Raw genomic sequence first — 20,988 nt, 5'->3', positions numbered from 1 at the left:
TGTTTCTCTCCCAAACTGTGTCTCTACACTTCCTGCCTTCTTTGATGTGGTCTCTTCTCTGCCTTAACTTGTGGAGTTTCTTCTGCAGTTCAGGTCAATTTCTGGGGTATTTCAGGTGATTTGATTTGATTCAGGGGCCGAGGTGAGCCTAGGGTCTTCCTACTCTGCTTCCATCTTCCCCACAAATCTTGAAGGTAGGTTTTATATCATTTTGTCCTCAAAATTCTGTGTGGTAAATAGGATGGGGGTTTTTGTTGTTTTGTTTTTAAAATAGGAAAGTGTGGGTTTGGAATGACTTAATCCAGAGTTCTATTCCTAATTTAAGGATTGGTTTTTCTTTTGAATACCTACTGTGTCACAGCTACTTAATAATACTGAGAAATTATAAAGTGTCATAGCCCTCAAGGAGCTCACAGCTTAGTAATCAATAGTATTACTTTCTTCTGTTCTTCTCATGTAGTCTGTTCCTGTTTTGTTTTTATTTTGTTTTTCTTGCATTTTGCCCTATTAGGATATTCTAGCCACTGGGAAATTTTTTTATTTAGTACATTTTTACTTTGCCCACTTCATCAGGAAACACTAACTTCTAATTTCTGTATGCCACTTCTCCTTTCAAAAGTAAAAGAAAAAATTAAATCTACCCTTGAGAATAAGATAATGATCATATTCTTCTTATGTTTGTCACATTGAATTTGCAGATCTATGTTGAGTGGTCGAGTAATAACAGACTGAATAGTACTTAGTACCAGGCAACACTGTAAGACTGTGCTGTCCAGTACAGTAGCCATACATGGCTGTTTACATTTAAATAAGATAAATAAAAATAATAACCTCGATTGTACTAGTCACATTTCAAGGACCCAGTGACCATTAATAGTTAATGGGTAACTGGGCAATGCAGATAGAGGACATTTTTATCCTTTAATGAAGATCTATTCTCAGTGCTTTTTCATCCTTATAGCAACTATATGGGGAGTATATTACTGTCATCTCCAGTATGCAGTGAAATAACTTGCTGGTAAGTGGCAAAGCCCAGGATTTGAATTCAAGTAGTCTGTTTTTACAGTTTGTGCCTTTAACCAAACCAAGAGACTGAATAATGACTGTTAAGATACTAAGTGACATAATTTCTTTCTAGGCCAAGAAAACAATAGCCAACAAAGAATAAGAGGATTAGTATCTGCAATTGGAGGATAAAGAGAGATCAAATATTAAGTATCTAAAATAGGAGAAACTTTAGATTTCATTGATTTGGATGTTCTTGAAGTTCCTACTTAGGAATGGCAAATATGCAACTCTTTATCATATTAACAAATAACAAAGTGCTCATAATAGCATTGCTAATTGACTTTTGTATTCTCCCATCAAACCTAGAGTATTCTTGCCAATGTAACCTAGTATTGTCAGACATTCACAGTTGTTTGTAAAGTGAAACCAATTTAGCTGCTTCCTCTGCTACATCAAAGTTCAGGCCAGGTTATGATGTGGTGGTAAATAGCCCCCAAATCCCAATGGTTTACAAGTTCATTCAATAATTATGCTTCTTTACCTGTAGATCAGTTATTTCTGTTCAGTGTTATTCTTATTGTGGGACCCAGACTGAAGGAAAAATAGCCCTTACTGTGAACATGCTTTTCTCATGGGAGAGAGGAGACAAATGATGAATTATGTGCTGCCTTTTAAGCTTACTTTCAAAAAAGGCACATTTTTCATTTCATTGGCCAGAGCCAATCACGTGGCTAAGCTGATACTCTCGGAGAGATTAGTGGCCCTGGGAGGGGTGGGCCTAGAAGGCCGGGGCAGTGATTATTTGAATGAATAATCCATCACATCTTCTTAGAAGTATTTCTTATCAAGTATGTATGTCCTGAGATTCCAATGATGCATTGAAATCTGTATCTTCATAAGCTCACTATAAAAGATTTGCTGTTGAATCTTTTCAAGTATAATTCTCAGAAATTTTTTTATTGTTTACTAAATATGTGGTAACTTAATGACTAAGGTCTGTTTCAATTTGCTTCAATCAGGTGCTCGATCCCAGGCAGCTTCTATTTTAACCAAGTTTCAAGAACTCAAAGGTGTTCAAGATGAGCTGAGAATTAAGGAGAATGAGCTACAGGCTCTAGATGAGGAATTAGCAGGTCTTAAAAACACAGCTGAAAAGTAAGACTTTGTTGAATTAAGTTGTATTTTTAAGTTTCTTTTTGGTCAAAGATTTGCATGGTAGAAGATGAAAGAATTTTAGCTAAAGAAATACAACTTCTGACTTTTATCAGTTAGCTTTTTCTGATAAGAATGTCATTGTTATAAGAAATTAGGGAAAGCTAATTAAAAGGAAGAAAAAACATCAACCAAATATTTTTCTTTCCCTGTTGAGATACACTGTTAACATTCTACTGGGATTGGTGGGGAAATCCATACTCTGGATGTTGATACCAGAGGGTACTGGAGTCTTTGATTTGAAATGATACACAATGTAGCATTGATCAGATACCAACATTAAGTTTAGTAGCATCGTGGCTATCCTATACATTATTAAAGATCACTGAGCTGCCTACTGAGGCATGTAAGAAAGTCACTGTTAAAGTGTTTCCTTACTGTGTTTCTTTTGTAGGGGTATGGGTATGCATATGTATGTGTACCTTTCAGTATTACTTCTGTTTGTGTATGGTACAGGTACATTTTTTTTTTTTTAATTGGCGTCATGCTACCTCATGTATCTTTTCATCACTTAACGTCAGTGCCAAGTACTCTTGTAGGAGCTGGGAATACAGCAGCGAACCAAACATAAATCTCTTCCTTCTTCTTGCTTTCAAAGTTAAATTGGTAAAACATGTTAGGTAACACTGAGTTCTAAGAGGAAAAATGCCACAAACCTACAGTCTCCAAAGATGACAAATGGGAACGGAGTTAAAATTAAAATCAGACATTTTATTCAGAATTCACAATACTGAACAAAGTTTAAAAATCATATATAAATAAACTTCAAAATATATATGGTTTTGTAAATTTTAAACATTCATCTTCTGAAATTATCAAAACTTAGAATGTTGCCAAGACTTTTTTGGAATATTATATGTATAGAAGAGATGCTCATAATTAGTCAAAGTGGTCATTCCAACATAGATATTATATCAAAATGCCCACTCAAACATATACATACAAAGCCTGCTTTTACCTTCTTTAACATAAATTACCAAAAAGTGAGTATCTGTGGAAACTTCGGCAAGGCAATGAGTTTGCAGCTGGCATTTGGCTTGGTGCTGTTACCTTTATTCAGTAGTATTGGATCATTTATTTTGCAGAGTTGTCTTGTGGACTGATAGTGGCATTGAGGTCAAGGAAAGGAAATAGATTTTTAAAAATATGAGAGTGGAAGTATCAACTAAAGCCATTCTTTCACAGACCATATCAGGAAAATAGCTTTTATCTTTTTTTTTTCAAGTTTCTATACTCCCCATTTTTAAATGAATTGAAAAATGGCTTTAAAATTACAGTTTTAATTGCTGTCAAGCATTCTCAGCCAAGAATACTCAAGGGAGTATTTATGTTTTATAAGTTGCTTCCTTTTTCCTCAGACCTCATGAATTTCTAGTGTCAAGCTGCCTTGTGAATTTATTACAACTTGATATTTCACTGCGGCTGAATTAGCTAAATACCTTCCAAAGAAAATATTAAGCAGCTAGAAATGGGCTAGATTACAGGGTTTACAAGAAGAGCACAATATAATGTTTAGTTCAGTACTAGGTCTTTTAAAACTATCAGTCTCATTGCAGAATGTTGGGGGGAACTTTTTATTAGTATTTGAAAATGGGAATTGATAACCAGATTTTTGAAATTTTGTGTGATTGTTGCATATTAATGTATTCTTGTGGGAAGCTGTTGTGGAGTTTGGAGTTTTTCTTCTTGGTAAGGCTCAGTAGAAGAGACCATTTTTAAGGAAACCTATTTATTTAAAGGTTATATTTAGTGCTTTCTAAAATTAATATTTCTGTAAATAGTTGTCAGCCTTGGCCGTTTAGAGTCGTTTACCTTCAGTGATCAAATCAGACTTGAATTTGATTCCTCAAAAACTGAGTCTTCAAAACTATTCTTGTAATCAGTGGCATCTTAATATTGTTTATATTGAGGGGCACCTGCGTGGCTCAGTCGGTTGAGCAACCGACTTCAGCTCAGGTCATGATCGCATGGTTTGTGAGTTCGAGCCCCACGTCGGGCTCTGCTGACAGCTCATAGTCTGGAGCCTGCTTCGGATTCAGTGTCTCCCTCTCTCTGTGCCCCTCCCCACTCATGCTCTGTCTTTCTCTGTCTCAGAAATAAATACACATAAAAAAAATTGTTTATATTGTATGTGAGTTTATTTTAGGCAAGAGCCTATTGTTTGAATGCATGTCTCAAATATCAGAAAAGTTGTGACCATTTATTGTAAACTTCTCTTTTTCTAAGGTATCGCCAACTAAAACAGCAGTGGGAGATGAAAACTGAGGAGGCAGATTTATTACAAACCAAGCTCCAGCAAAGCTCCTATCACAAGCAACAAGAAGAATTAGATGCCCTTAAAAAAACCATTGGTAAGATAAAAACATTCTGTGCTTCCTCTGTTTATACTGATAAACAGAGTATCATCTGTTTAGATATTTAGATCTCATCTTTATTATATATTTATTTGAATTAGTTACCTTAAATATTTTAATTATTAGATACTATTATATTGCCAAGTTCTGCCCATTTGGAGCAGTATACATTTCCACCAGTGGCATATGAAAGTTGTCAGTTCTCTAAATCCTTTCTTTTCTAGAAAGTCTTTAAAATATCTCCAATGTGATTGTTAGAAAGAGGTAGCACATTACTGTTTTCACCTGCAGATATTGCAGGGGAAGCCTAGAATCTATTTGATCTGTTCCTCAGACCTTTTGGTTTCTACTTCTGTGAATATTCTACTTCTTTTCAACCATTTTTCCTATTGACTTGCTTATGGTTTATTTCTATTGTTCTCATACTTAAGAGTTACGATTTCTTATAGATTATCTACATTATGAATATCTTTCGGTTTATGTGCTTGTCTTTTAATTTTGTTCATAGTATTTTTGTTAAACAGAAACTTTTAATGTTTAATTCAATTTATAGCTGCTTCTACAGAACCCTCATTTTAAGAACTTGTCTTACACTTTTAATTAGAATTTAATTGTATATGGTAGTTTTAGTTTTTCTCATTCCATAGGACAATATCCACCTACCTATTACCCACTAATATTTTCTTTCCTTTTTATAAAATTTAAAAAATTTACCCATTTTGTTTACCCCCTATCTCTGGCAACCACCAATCTGTTTTCTGTACTAAGATTTTTTTAATTGGTTAAGATTCCACATGTAAGTGATATTATATGGTATTTATCTTTCTCTTTTTTTCATTTAGTATAATGGCTTTGAGGTCCATCCATGTTTTTGCAAATGGCAAGATCTCATTCTTTTTTTATAGCTGAGTAATATTCCATTATATATACACACACATTTTCTTTACCCATTATCCATGAGTAGATGCTTACCTAAGTTGTTTCCCTTGGCTATTGTAAATAATGCTGCAGTGAACATTGTGGTGTGTATATATTTTTGAGTTACTGTTTTTGTTTTCTTCAAATACCCAGGAGTAGAACTTTTACATCGTATCTATTTTTATTTTTTTGTGGAACCTCCATACTGTTTAACATAGTTGCTGCAGTAATTTGCATTCCTCCCAACAGTGCATGAGGGATTCCCTTTTCTCCACATCATCTCTGACACTTGTTATTTGGTTTTTTTTGATAATAGCCCTTCTAACGTGTATCTATCTTATTGTGATTTTGATTTGCATTTCCCTGATGCTTAGTGATGTTGAGCATCTTTTCATGTACTGGGTGACTATGTATCTGCTGTAGAAAAGGGTCTATTCAGATACTCTACCCGTTTTTTAATCAGACTGTTTGGCTTTTTCTTTTGAGTTGTAGGAGTTTCTTACATATTTTGGGTGTTAATCTCTCATCGATATGATTTGCACATATTTTCTCCCATTAATTATGTTGTCTTTTCAATTTGTTGCTCTACAGAAACTTTTTAGTTTGATAATTGTCCCAGTTATTTTTGCTTTTGTTGTGTTTGCTTTTGGTGTGAAGTCCAAAAAAAATCAGTTAAGACCAGTGTCAAGGAGTTTATCACTTATGTTTTCTTCTAGGAGTTTTATGGTTTCAGGACTTACATTCAGGTCTTTAACCTATTGAGTTAATTTTGATATGTAGTATAAGATAATGGTGCAGTTGCATTCTTTGGCATGTGGCTGTCCAGTTTTCTAAGCACCATTAATTGAAGAAACTGTTCCTTCTTCATTGTATGTTCTTGGCTCCTTTGACCATTCATGCATGGGTTTATGACAATTTATTTCTGGGCTCTGTTTTGTTCCATTGATTGGTGTGTCTTTTTTTTATCATTTTATTTTTTTTTTAATTTACATCCAAATTAGTTAGCATATAGTGCAACAATGATTTCAGGAGTAGATTCCTTAATGCCCCTACCCATCTAGCCCATCCCCCCTCCCACAACCCCTCCTGGTGTGTCTACTTTTAATGCCAATTCCATACTGTTTTGATTACTATAGCTTTGTAATATAATTTAAAATAAGGAGTGTGATGCCTCTGCCTTTGTTATTCTTAAGATGGCTTTGGCTATTCCATACAGATTTTAGGATTCGTTTGTTTCTGAAAAAATGCCATTAGAATTTTGATAGGGATTTTTAACGGATCTGTAGATTGCTTTGGATAGTATGGACATTTTAACAGTATTCTTCCAGTCCATGAGCACTGAATATCTTTCCATTTATTTGTGTCTTTTTCAGTTTGTTTTATCAATAAGTGCATTATAGCTTTATGTGTACGGTTCTTTCTACCTTCTTGGTTAAATTTATTCCTAGGTATTTTATTCTTTTTGATGTAATTATAAGTAGGATTATTTTCTTACTTTCTCTGATAGTTATTGTTGTATAGAAATGCAACAGATTTTTTTACATTGATTTCATATCCTGCAACTTTACAGAATTTGTCTATTCTAACAGTTTTTTAGTGGAATCTTTAGGGTTTTCTATATATAATAGATCATCTAGAGAAAGTTTTACTCCTTTCGAATTTGGATGCCTTTCTCTTTTTTTTTTTCCTCTTTTTTCCACATTGCTCTAAGTAGGACTTGAGGACTATGTTCAATAAAAATGGAGTCAGTCTTGACTGGTTTCTGATCTTAGAGGAAAAATTTTCAGCTTCTCACTGTAGATAGGGTATGATGTTAGCTGTGGGCTTCAGTTTTATCATAAATGGATGTTGAAATTGGTCTAAGCTTTTTCTGCACCTATTGAGAACATGCTTTTTATCCTTCATTTGGTTAATGTGGTGTAGCCCATTGGTTGCAGATGTTAAACCAGCCTTGCATCTTTGAAATAAATCCCATTTGATCATGGTGTGTCATCCTTTTAATGTATTCTTTAATTCAGCTTGCTGATATCTGTTGAAGATTTTTGTGTTTGTGTTCATCAGGGATATTAGGCAGTAACTTTTTTCCTCTGGTGTCCTCTGGTTTTGGTATCAGGGTAATGCTGGCCTTAATAGAATGAGTTTAGAAGTGTGCCCTCCTCTTCTGTGCTTTGAGAGACTGAATTCACCAGTGAAGCCATCTGGTCCTGGACTTTTGTTTGTTAAACAGAGATTTTTGATTACTGATTCCGTCTCCTTGTTAATAATTGGTCTGTTCCGATTTTCTGTTTCTCATGATTGTCTTCGTAGGTTGTATATTTCTGGGAATTATTGTTTCTTCTGGGTTGTCCAATTTGTTGGCATCTAATTGTTTATAATACTCTCTTGGGATCCTCTGTTTCTGTGGTAGCAGTTGTGTCTCCCTCGTTTTTCTGATTTTACTTGATTCCTCTCTTGTTCTTAGGCTGGCATGAGGTGTATCAATTCTTTCTGAGAAGTAGCTTTCACTTTCATTAATCTTTTCTATTATCTTTTAGTCTCTTTCATTTTACTTTTGCTCTGATCTTTATTTCCTTCCTTCTACTAACCTTGAGCTTTGTTTTTTGCTTTTTAGTTCCTTTATGTGTCAGGTTTTTTGAGATTTTTCTCCTTCCTTGATGGAGGCAGCACTATAAACTTCACTCTTAGAACTGCATTTGCTGCATCCCATTCAGTTTTGGTATGTTGTATTTCCATGTTAATTTGTTTTAAGGTACTTTTTAAATTTTTTCTTTGATTTTTATTTGCAGTGATATTGTGCACTGAAAAATAGCATAGGATATTATGTAGTTAATGGTCTCCAGGGTTGTATTTGTATCTGCATTCTAACACAGTGTGTGGCAATTGTGACACTAATCTACTCATTTTATCTTGCTTTTTTTTCCTGTACAAATTAGAGCTAAATAGGCAAAGAATACAATGTAAGTTTGTTTATGAAATTAAGCTTTTTGTCCACTAAGTAAAGGAGAAATACCATAGTTATACTCTTGTTCTGGCTTAGGAAGCATATTACAAGTATATTAAAAGGTGGTCTGTGATCTTTTTAGTAAGTTAAAGACAAAATTTGTTACTCAGTTTCATAGGCTGGGAAATAATTTCCTCATAGTCTTTAGATAATTCAAGTGTGGTTCTTAGGCAGGGTTTATGTTTCAACGTAGCATTTCTGGAATAAGGTTGGAACAGTTTTTTTAAATTTTAGCCTAAATTCTTTAGATCATATCTTCTGTTAAAAGGTGAATTCATAAGGCACTCATAAACCATTGCCTATAACTGCTAATAGTTCAAGGACCTCATTTAGCTACATTTGCCTGCTTTATGATGCAGAGGAAAGTGAGGAGACTTTAAAAAACACCAAAGAAATTCAGAAAAAAGCAGAAGAAAAATATGAAGTATTGGAGAATAAAATGAAAAATGCAGAAGCTGAAAGAGAGAGAGAACTGAAGGATGCTCAGAAAAAACTGGATTTTGCCAAAACAAAAGCAGATGCTTCTAGCAAGAAAATGAAAGAAAAACAACAGGTAATACCTTTCTTGAAATGGAACCAATCTTTAACATCAGTATAGAGCTGAAGGTGGTAGAGCATCTTGGGTTAGCCTCACTCATCAGTGTTCATCACAAAATCTAAAAGCACAGTATGCTTCTTTAGGAAATAATTATGCGTCGTATGAGTCAAATTAAAACATTCCTTTCTGAAAACCCTGTAATGGAGTGTCATAATGGTAAGGATAGGTTGCATTGTCTTTCTAATTTAGAGAAAGAGCAAAATTGCCTTTTGGTAAATGCTGCACTTAAGAGTAGACCAAAGCTTATGTCATGCGATAGAGGTATGTCCTATCAGCTCCAAGTGTTGACATTTTTATTTGGTGATCATCTATGAATGGATCCTGTGAAAGATTGATATATGACAAAGCATGTTATATTTACAAAGTACCATTCAGTTGTAGACTGGTGATACCTGATTTTATCTTTTGATAGTGCCACAGATGGAATTTGAACCTAGCCTTTTCTGCCTCCAAAGGCTTTGTTCTACATCACTTTTCTATATGATTCTATTTAAATCTGCTTTTCTTCATATTCTGTCACTAAATAGCTGCACAAAGTATTTTCTAACAAACTAAAGGCTATAGAGGGAAAGAAGAAAATTGAGCAGCTGGGTTTTTTTGACATTTAAAAAAGGCTTTTCCTTTGCTAATTTATCTGTTAACGTAGAATTCTAGATTGTTTTTCCCTGTAGGAATAACAAAATAAACAGTTTATGCCCAGTTCTTTGAACCTGTAAAAACTGTACATACATTTGTAATGTTTAACTAAAGGAAAATAAATTTTCTTTCTCCTCCCTTTTTCTGGAGAAGCAGCTTATATGTGTTTTGGTAGTTGAATAAGCTGTGGGTTTTACTTGCATGGGAATCTTAATAATTTTGTTGACATGTATCTATTTTTCAGTAGTTAATAGTCTGTTGAATGTCTGAATAACATTCTTTTAGGAAGTTGAAGCTATCACTCTGGAGCTGGAAGAGCTCAAGAGAGAGCATGCATCCTATAAACAACAGCTTGAAGCTGTAAATGAAGCTATCAAATCCTATGAAGGTCAGATTGAAGTAATGGCAGCTGAGGTGGCTAAAAATAAGGTACTTACCGTGCTGGAGAAATTACAAATGTTAATCCACTTATGAAATGTTGGCTTGAAGATGTTTGACTTTAGAAGTCTTGATCTCTTCATTCTTTACTTATTGAGACAGAGAAAGAGCATGAGTGGGGGAGGGGCAGAGAGTGAGACTCTCAAGCAGAGTGCGATGTGGGGCTCAAACTCACAAACCCTGAGATCATGACCTGAGCCGAAATGAAGAGTCGGACGCTTAACCGACTGAACCACCCAGGTGCCCCTCTTCATTCTTGTCTTGATGAGAGGCAAAAATGATGATTCCTGATCCAGAAAGAGTCCTGAAATAATATTACTAATTGTTTTAATCTGGGTCTACTCAGAAGACGAAAACTACACAGTAATTTGTTTTTTGTTTTTGTTTTTTCAACGTTTATTTATTTTTGGGACAGAGAGAGACAGAGCATGAACGGGGGAGGGGCAGAGAGAGAGGGAGACACAGAATCGGAAACAGGCTCCAGGCTCTGAGCCATCAGCCCAGAACCTGACGCGGGGCTCGAACTCACGGACCGCGAGATCGTGACCTGGCTGAAGTCGGACGCTTAACCGACTGCGCCACCCAGGCGCCCCAAAAACTACACAGTAATTTGAACAGGCAGAGTTTAAATAAAAAATTTAACTACAGTAGGAGTTTGGAATGATAAGGGATGATCCCTAAAGAATAAAGAGAATTCTAAATTATATAGGAACAGCCCTTAAAGGGAATAGCCACTACCACCCTTAGGGCTGAGGGAGTGCACCCATGGAAGGAACAAATTGGAAAAGAGCCATAGCAACTATAGGCTGAAAACCAGATCTAGTTGAAGATGTAACTGTGGCCCCCTGGTTGTGAAGTTTGCTGGAGTGCCATGGGTAGTCATCCATAGGGAAGTGCCACGTGGGATGTAGGGGAAATTAGCCCATGTGAACATGTTGCAAAGCCCTGTTCCCCTCTCCCCATCTGCTGGATGCCAGGGAAGCCATGTAGGTTGCAGGCCCTTGCACATGACAAACTTGCCTTTGAGAAAAGCACACCAGAACTGGGAAGTAAAGCCTCTTCTTTCTACAGTTTCCTTACAGCATCCTTTACTATTGAGGCTGACTATAGTTGCAGCTGGTTGGGGAGAAATGTTCTATCAGAAGCAGGGAAGTGAAGGATGGATTTAGGACTGAGGGTATTTCAAATGTTATGAAGACATTCTGTCACCTGCAAATTCATACTGTGGTATATCTTTATTAGAGATTGTCCCTAATGAATATTGGAAATTCTCTTGCCCCTTTCTTTGATTTTGTCTTTGAATTGCTTTGTTTCATATTGAGGTATAATTGATCTATATTAATTTCACATATACAACATAATGATTTGTTTGTATATGTTGCAAAAAGACCAACCCATAAATCTAGTTAATCCCTCACCACACAGTTACAAATATTTTTTGTGATGTGAACTTTTAAGATCTACTGTCTCAGCAACTTTTAAATATACAGTACCACTGACTACACTCATCATGTTTTTTAAGTTTTGTTTCGTGTTGCTAATTGATACCGTTTGTAACTAACATTGATTTTTATGTTAACTGAATGTAATAGCTTTCAACAGGGTAGTTCCATTCAGTTTTCAGTGTGGTATTTTTGTCTTGTTTGTGTCCTCTACATGCTTTTATGTTTTCCTTTGATATGATTGTTGTAACTGTTGTAGCCTATAGTGTTTTTGGAAAGTAGGTCTTTCCTCTTGATTCTCTTCATGGATACATTAAAGTTTTTTGTTTTTAACCCATTATTTATCAAATCAATAGAACAGTTTTTAACTACTTTTTTTGAAGTTAAAATCAAAATGCTTTTCAGCTTTGTGGTCTGTGTTACTGATTAAATTTTTTAGTTTCTGTTCAGTTTTTATTTTGCCTCCAAAGTAAATTTTAGTTTTTAAAAATATTTTTAGTTCCCTTCTGATTTGTTGTCTTAATCTCATTTTTCCCGTGCATATTTTTGCTGTCTTTCATGGACATCATGTTGTAGAATTTTAAAAGTTAGATATGTTTTTAAAGATAATTTTGAAAATAAATAAGCTACTCCTTTCCTGATCTAAATAAAGTCCGAACATGTACATACTTCCATTTCTCTTTATGGAGAAGTATAAAATAGATCACTTGGTTGTTAAAGGTTGTTTTTTTGGGCTCTGCATTCTAAATTGTTTCCTTTGCAGATAAGAATATCAAAGGAAACTCCCAGGGAACTAAGAAAAGAAACTACCTACTAATTAGACAAACAAAACTAAAATTTCATTTCTGTTCAATCTTAAGTAACAGATTTCCTATCATTGTAAAAAAAGGTTAAAACAGTGAAAATTGCATTGCAGTTTTTAACCTGTAGGCATGAGAGAATCTTCTTCATAAACACTTTTTTTTTTTTAAAGATACAGTGTTAGTTAATAAACTTATATTTCCCTTTGGTTAATATCTTAAGCAGAGTATTTTTCAGTTTCTCTTCACAGGTTTCAAAAAGCTAAAATATCTTCAGGTTTTTATATGAATGTCATGTTTTATTTTCTTTCCTCAAAAGACCTCTGATGACACAGATTAAACATTATAGGGAAATTAAGGCACTTTGAGTACCCTAACCATAACATCAGGTATTCTTTGTTGCTCATCTTGTTTCCTAATGAGCATGCTAAAAACATTCCTAAATTTTTCCTTGTGGTTTGCATCATGAAGATCCATTCTTCCTCAGAAACTTAAAGCAGGTTGTCCTACTTTGGTTTTCCCCCTACCTAAATATGGGTTGAACTAGGTTTTTTTGGTTTAGATATTTGTGTGAGTTCTTTCAAGATTTGGGTGAAGCAATGGGATTTGCAGGGCAGGTTGGTGATAGACTGAATTGCAGTTACAATTACCACTTCTGACATTGAGCAGCTCCAACCTTGGGAGGTAGGGAGATATTCAAAGTCAAAGCAAGAAAGTTTTTCTTTGTGCCACAAATCTATTTATTGAAAAAAGTTTCTTGTATTTTTCTGTTTTGACCCTTGTGCTAGAACCAAACATTATGACCTTCTGTTGCACCGATAAATATGGCTTATATCTACAAAGGGAAGAGCAGAAAACCCGGCCTACATCCTTCCCTTCCTGATAAATGACATGTGGGGATCTGGCATAGTATCTTCTTGTTAACTACCCAGAAATGCCACTTTACTGAGACCTCACAAGTCAGTTTCCTGTAGTTCACTGTATCCCCAGAAACTTTGTTGCTTCCAGCACGAACACTGTATCCCATCTTTTTTCTAGGGATAGAACAAGTTTTCTCCTGTATGCAAATTAATTAGTCATTTTAATGGGGATATACAATGTAGAGGGTTAGGTGACCATCTGCCTGTAATCACATTGCCATCTTGCCCAGACGCTCTTTAGATGATCTTTTTATGCCCACATTACTTTGCTATATATCATCTTCTGTTTGTTCCAGGAGTCCGTAAATAAAGCTCAAGAAGAGGTGACCAAGCAAAAAGAAGTGATAACAGCCCAAGACAATGTAATTAAAGCTAAATATGCTGAAGTTGCAACACACAAGGAACAAAACAATGATTCTCAGCTTAAAATTAAGGAACTGGACCACAACATCAGCAAACATAAACGGGAAGCTGAAGATGCTGCTGCAAAGGCACGTTTGTGTTGTTTATTTCTACCCGTAATCAGATTTTTGCTTCTGAGTTGTTGAGATATTCTGGTAAACTGCTCAATGGAGAATTCAGTATAAATGGCAGAAATACGGTATAACAGAATTTTGAGGCTTACTGCTATTTTAATGGCTTCTCAGCAATGCTTATTTTTACCACCTGGCATAAATCTTTCTAAATTTCAGGTATTTATTCCTATGTATAAGATGTTTCAGTGGTCTCCCATAGAACTAACCATTTTTTAATCCCTAGATATTCAGATTAATATATTAGTTGTGATTATATATTTTGTTGCCTGTGAGTTTTCAATTTATTTTGAAATAAGGTAAACGATATATATTTACAGGCAACTTCCAAAACCAGGACTTAATTGGCTTCCAGATGTCCTTAAGAGGATCAGTATAGTCAATTTTGCAGCCTCATCTGAAATCTGATGTTTTGCTAGCAGCTGTCTTTTTTGAAGTTATCTCAGTTTTTTGTTCACTCCCGAAAGTTTCTTTCTGGGGCACCTGGGTGACTCAGTTGGTTAAGCGTCTGACTCTTGGTTTCCTCTCAGGTCATGATCTCACAGTTCATGAGTTCGAGCCCCACATCGGGCTCTCTGCTGACAATGGGGAGTCTGCTTACGATTCTCTTTCACCACCTCTCTCTATCCCTCCCATCCCCCTCAAAAGTAAACATTAAAGAGAATACATGCTTTTGCAGAAATTCGCTGCTTGGTTAAGAGGCTGCACTCATGAAATCTTAGTAATTTGCCCATCATGTTTTCTTACGAGTGTGTAACCGTTTGATGCCTTTTAAATCTTGTTTAGCATCTTAAAAGTATAAGAGATTTAACTTCAAAAAAGTCAGAACATACAAAATAGTCACCCCAACCCTCTGAAAGAGCCCTGTGTGACTGTTCAGGCTCACACTTAAAGAAAATATTTTTTCATAGCCACATCACTAATTTCCTAATATTTTTTTGTATTGATTTTCCATTAGCCTGGTAGCCTAGTATTAGTGGATTCACTGAAATGTTACCAATGTTAATATTACTGTTAATAGGTTTTTGGTAATTGAAAGTGCTAGTAGTGGTGATTGCTATGGGATTTTATTTACGGTTAAGGTGAAAAGGAGAGTTAAAAGTGGAACTGCTAAAAAGTCCAGGATTCTTTGAAGTCTATAGTTTGTCAAATATTAATTACATACCAACTAGTATCAGATAGTAGTAGGCCAGGCACTAATGATAAGGATGAGCAACATGTACCCAGAATGCTTTCATTGACCCTATGGATCAGCAGGGAAGGTAGATTGGAAATGATCATCTTTGGAGCCTGGAGGTGAGACCGTTCCCCTGGAATTAATGAGGATAAACAGACTGACAAGGATTAGACTCTATCAGTCAGAACCAACCTTGAACAATTTTAGTAGAAGAAAGTCTTCTTTAAGCACTATAATCTAAAATTTTTTTTTAACTCTTTTTACCATATAAAGAAATACATTACTGTGCCTTGTCCAAAGAGGGTGACTAGGCAATGGAGTCAAAGTTTAGAGCGGCTTTTTATTTACCTAGTATATTTTAGAATTATAATCAGTCAGGGGCGCCTGGGTGGCTCAGTCGGTTGAGCTTCCGACTTCGGCTCAGGTCATGATCTCACAGTCGGTGAGTTCGAGCCCCGCGTCAGGCTCTGTGCTGACAGCTCAGATCCTGGAGCCTGCTTCAGATTCTGTGTCTCCCTCTCTCTCTCTCCCTCCCCCGTTCATGCTCTGTCTCTGTCTCAAAAATAAAATAAAACATTAAAAATTTAAAAAAAGAGAGAATTATAATCAGAATTAGGCTTCCACAAATTTACCAAATCTATGACTTAAGTATTCTTATGAGAATTTTAATTTTCACAAATTATTTTTGAAGCAATAGATTGAGTTTGGTAAAATCTGAAGGAGGCTTATCTTATATTCTAATGGAAATGATTTACATGTATAAATTTCTCTGAGCTAGCTTTTCTTTTAATGCTTAGGTAATCTTTTTCCTATACAATTTTTTTTTAACCTATTCTCTAGGTAAAAATATTCATACTTAATAGTAAACCTATACTAACAGTGAACCTCATTTTTGCAGATGAGTCATTGTGGGGTTTTCTCCTAAATACTTAAAATTAGTAAACATTTAAGAAACTAGTTTTTGTTTTTTAATTTTTTTTTTTTTAATGTTTATTTATTTTTGAGACAGAGAGAGACAGAGCATGAACAGGGGAGGGGCAGAGAGAGAGGGAGACACAGAATCTGAAACCGGCTCCGAGCGGTCAGCACAGAGCCCGACGTGGGGCTCAAACTCACGGACCGTGAGATCATGACCTGAGCCGAAGTCGGACGCTTAACTGACCGAGCCACCCAGGTGCCCCAGAAACTAGTTTTTAAATGTCGGTTTGTAAACAATGATAGATTCCTCCATTATCCTCCGTGGCTAGGTCTCCAAAATGTTGAAGGACTATGACTGGATTAATGCAGAGAAACACCTCTTTGGGCAACCTAATAGTGCCTATGATTTCAAAACCAACAACCCAAAAGAAGCTGGTCAGAGACTTCAGAAGTTGCAAGAAATGAAGGAGAAACTAGGAAGAAATGTCAACATGAGAGCTATGAATGTACTGACAGAAGCTGAAGAGCGGGTAAGTCCTTTTCCTTGGACTCTCTGGCCTCCTTAGGGGATGAGTAGCACTAATAGCTCTCTGTGACCCCTGTGGCAATTACTAGAGTCAATCTTTGGCTTGATACTCTTGATACTGGATTTGTTTTCTTGTTCTCCCTTTTCAGTTCTCTCTTACTTGTTTTTGCATCAATTATTTATATAGTCTATTGTCCCTTGAAAAGCTTTTCTACTGGCTTTGCCCAGAATACCATCTATCCTTTTCTTATTCTTGGTATAAATAAGAACATTTTTACATGATTACTCCTCCCATTTCTATAATTTCTTTCAGTTGCCTTGAAAAGGCCTTGAAAAATAAGGCTACTCTGCTGTGTGCCTCCTTACCAGTCATTCCATAAATACGGTGTTCCTTTTGACTCTAGGGTATACTAGAACCATTACATAAGTAATGACTAAAATTGTTATATGCATAACCACTCCTTTCCTAATCTGTAAATCCAGCATCATCTTCTGTTTTAATGTTCACTTACGCAATAATGTTATCATCTCCCCAACCCTGACAGAACTTTGAATCCGCTGTGTCACTAGAAAAATCCACAGGGAAAAGTAATTCATATTCTCAACAGCTCCGTAGGAGATAGCAGTCTAATTTTATATAATGCCCTATACTTTATTTTTTCTAAGATTCTGTTTGAATTTGTATCAGAGAGTTATGAGAACTCTCTAAAAGTGGCAATACTTATGAGCTCCATTACTTCTAAAAAGTTTTGCTGTACTGGGTTTTTTTAAATTGTTATTGACATTACTATCTACAAAGAACCTGTGTTATGTTAGATACCAAACAGGCTAATAATGCCCGTGTTGTGATCTCTCTATAAATGTTCCCGCTGGTTTTTATTTCTCCATTAAAGCTTTGCAATATATGTTTTGTGGAAGAAAATCTTTGGTCTGAATTTGAACTGTGTATCATGAAACTTGTTCACTTGTTTGCTTTTATTAGATAATAATAATTGGGTCTTTTTTTTAAAAAAAATTCACCAACTCGCTTTCTTACCCAAAGGGAAGGATCTATTGTTGATAAGCAAGATGGCCTTTTTTTTTTTTTTTTTTTAATGTTTATGTATTTGAGAGAGTGAGAGAGCATGGGGAAGGGGCAGAGAGCCGGAGACAGAATTGTAAGCAGGCTCCTCACTGTCAGCGCAGAGCCTGATATGGGGCTCGAACTCAAAAACTGTGAGATCATGACCTGAGCTGAAATCAAGAGTTCGACGCTTAATCGTCTGAGCCACCCAGGTGACCTTGTTTTGTTTTGTTGTATTTTGTGTCTGTACACATAAGAAATTGAATTATGCAAGGAATAAGAGAAAAATGTAGAGGAGGTTTTAGGAGCTTTGCTATAAAGGAGAGAGACAGCAAGGAAGCTAACAGGACTGGTTACAATTTAAGGGAGAATTTGAAGACTCCTTGAAATGTGAGGCTTTGAGGAGAAATGAGTTAAGATTTTCATAAAGTTCTGTTGCTACTTATGGTGTAATTCTCCCTTTGCAGCCTCCTTTAAATTTTTTTCAGTGAGTTTCTACATTAACCAGGGAAAGCCCATTCTGAAGATGTGATGTTTGAGCTGAAACTTGAAGCACCAATTATGTCGTATACAGAAAAAGAGCATTCAGGGAAGAGAGAACAATGCAAGGGCTATAAGGCTATATAATGAGCTTCTTATGTTCAAGGAACTGAAAAAAGACCACATGGCTGGCCCCTGGGGAGGATTGGGATGTCAAAAAGTCGGAGATAAATAAGGGCCCAATTATGTAGGACTTGGACATCATGGTGAAGAAATGAAACGTTGTGTTACTAAGACTGACCTCAAGAAGAAAGCATGCAGGGCTACTTTTGAGTTTACATACATTTTCCTTTTTGCCTTGGCTACTAGAAGGATATGAGAATATCAGTATCAAAGTACCCCAGGAGCTTGTCCTATAAATTCTTAATTATGGCAGCTAAATTTTACATATAGGCGATATATTTACCTTTCTCATAATTTGGTACACGTTATGACTCTTAATGCAGTGTATCTTTCTGGTAAACAGAAGTGTATATATTCTACATACAAACTAAACCTCTATTCCTGACTGAATTCTAGAATAGAAAATTTTACATTTTTTCAATTAAGCATGCTTTTTATCTTACCAGTATAATGACTTGATGAAGAAGAAGAGAATTGTAGAAAATGATAAATCCAAAATCCTTGCAACTATAGAAGACCTTGACCAGAAGAAAAACCAAGCCCTAAATATTGCGTGGCAAAAGGTATTTGAACCCAAAATATTATCATTTATTCTTTGTGAGGCAAAGATGAAGAATACTGTCAATAGATTTATACTCTAAGATGAATTTGAAATGGCTGATTTGTGTTTGAATGAGGCACACGCCTTAATTAAAACCTCCTGACTTTTAAATGTATTTTGTACTTTTGGACTTGAGTACTACTGATAATGCAAAGCTAAGTTTGTGTCGCTACATCATAGTCTCACAGTCTACTTCTCTGGTCCTTAAGTTATATTAAATTTCTGACTTTCTAGATTTCTTTATTTGTCATTCTTACCTTGTTTCCAGGTCTGTGTTACCTTTAAGGGAGATGCTATTTGTCTGAAACCTTGGAGTCTGTCCAATATGTGCCATACTCCACTCCCTCTGCTTGAAGCTGGAAGCAAGCTCGGTTTTGCACTGGGAAAGCTCTGATTGTTGGAAACTTCCCAATGATCTGTTTTGTTCTAACTTCCTTGGTTTTTCTTACCCAGACTCAACAGAGTTCAAATATTTGTTATCAGGACATTTTTCTAACAAGATTGGCATATTCCTTACCACTTACAAGTTATTCATGGCATTTCAGAATTCATCATTAAGAATTGTGTAGATTTCTGGCAGAGCATTTTGTACATGTTACTAGTTAACACATATGAAGCAGATACTCTGTTTTCTCTTAAAACAATTCCATAACTGATAGTTAACCATCCATATTTTATAGATGAAGAAATCAAAGCTTAGAAAGGTTAAATCGATCCTTAACAAGATACTAGCCAACCAGATCCAACAATACATTAAAAGAATTATCCACCACGACCAAGTGGGATTTATACCTGGGATGCAGGACTGGTTCAATATCCACAAAACAATCAGAATGATACATCACATCAATTAAAGAAAGGACAAGAACCACATGATCCTCTCAATAGATGCAGAAAAAACATTTGTCAAAACACAGCATCCTTTCTTGATAAAAACCCTCAAGAAAGTAGGGATAGAAGGATCATATCTCAAGATCATGAAAGTCATATATGAAAGACCCATCCCACCCCATCCTCAATGGGGAAAAACTGAGAGCTTTACCCCTAAGGTCAGGCACATGACAGGGATGTCCACTCTCGCCACTGTTATCCAACCTAGTATTGGAAGTCCTTGCCTCAACAATCAGATAACAAAGAAATAAAAGGCATCCATATCGGTAAGGAGGAAGTCTAGCTTTCACTCTTTGATACTCTATATGAAACATGATACTCTATATGGAAAACCCAAAAGATTCCACAAAAAACTGCTATAACTGATCCATGAGTTCAGCAAAGTCACACGATATAAAATCAGTGCAAAGAAATCAGTATAGGTTGCATTCCTGTACACCAGAAATGAAGCAACAGAAAGAGAAGTCAAGGAATCGATCTCATTTACAGTTGCACAAAAAACCATAAACTACTGAGGAAAAAAACGTAACCAAAGAGGTGAAAAATCTGTGCACTGGAAACTATAGAAAGCCTATGAAAGAAATTGAAGAAGATACAAAAAAATGGAAAAAGATTCCATGCCCATGGATTGGAAGAACAAATACTGTTAAAATGTTGGTATTACCCAAATCAGTACATATTCAATACAATCCCTATTAAACAGCACCAACATTCTTCACAGAGCTAGGACAAACAATCCTAAAATTTGTATGGAACCAGAAAAGAGCCTGAATAGCCAAAGCAATCTTGAAAAAGAAAACCAGAGCAGGAGGCATCACAATCCGGGACTTCAAGCTGTATTACAAAGCTGTAATCATCAAGATGGTATAGTACTGGCACAAAAACAGACACTCAGATTAATAGAACATAATAGATAATCCAGAAATGGACCCTCAAATGTATGGCCAACTAATCTTTGACCAAGCAGGAGAGAATGTCCAATGGAATAAAGACAGTCTCTTCAGCAAGTGGTGGTGGGAAAATTGGACAGCGACATGCAGAAGAATGAACCTGGACCACTTTATTATAGCATACACACAACTAAACTCAAAATGGATGAAAGACCTAAATGTAAAACAGGAAACCATCAAAGCCCTAGGGGAGAAAGCAGGCAAAAACCTATTTGACCTCAGCCGCAGCAACTGCTTAGTCAACACATCTCCGGAGATAAGGGAAACAAAAAGAAAACTGAGACCTCATCAAAATTAAAAAGCTTCTGCACAGCAAAGGAAACAGTAAAACTAAAGGGC

At 35.7% G+C, this 20,988-nt stretch overlaps 1 protein-coding gene across 2 annotated transcripts in view; it reads left to right on the top strand.

The window, feature by feature from the left end:
• The window catches only part of SMC2 (structural maintenance of chromosomes 2), a 67,567-nt gene that overhangs the window by 34,030 nt on the left and 12,549 nt on the right, over nucleotides 1-20,988 (top strand). For both annotated transcript variants that reach the window (XM_027039588.2, XM_015077215.3), the window contains exons 16-22: nucleotides 2,028-2,163; nucleotides 4,447-4,571; nucleotides 8,853-9,046; nucleotides 10,013-10,156; nucleotides 13,624-13,818; nucleotides 16,285-16,485; nucleotides 18,654-18,770. In XM_027039588.2, the coding sequence (XP_026895389.1) occupies nucleotides 2,028-2,163; nucleotides 4,447-4,571; nucleotides 8,853-9,046; nucleotides 10,013-10,156; nucleotides 13,624-13,818; nucleotides 16,285-16,485; nucleotides 18,654-18,770 (1,112 nt within the window). The remainder of the gene's footprint in view (nucleotides 1-2,027; nucleotides 2,164-4,446; nucleotides 4,572-8,852; nucleotides 9,047-10,012; nucleotides 10,157-13,623; nucleotides 13,819-16,284; nucleotides 16,486-18,653; nucleotides 18,771-20,988) is intronic.

Source organism: Acinonyx jubatus, chromosome D4 (genome assembly GCF_027475565.1).
Source record: "Acinonyx jubatus isolate Ajub_Pintada_27869175 chromosome D4, VMU_Ajub_asm_v1.0, whole genome shotgun sequence".
Classification (NCBI taxonomy): domain Eukaryota; kingdom Metazoa; phylum Chordata; class Mammalia; order Carnivora; family Felidae; genus Acinonyx; species Acinonyx jubatus.
Note: the sequence above shows the minus strand (reverse complement) of the source record. Positions and strands in the feature narration are given on the sequence as shown.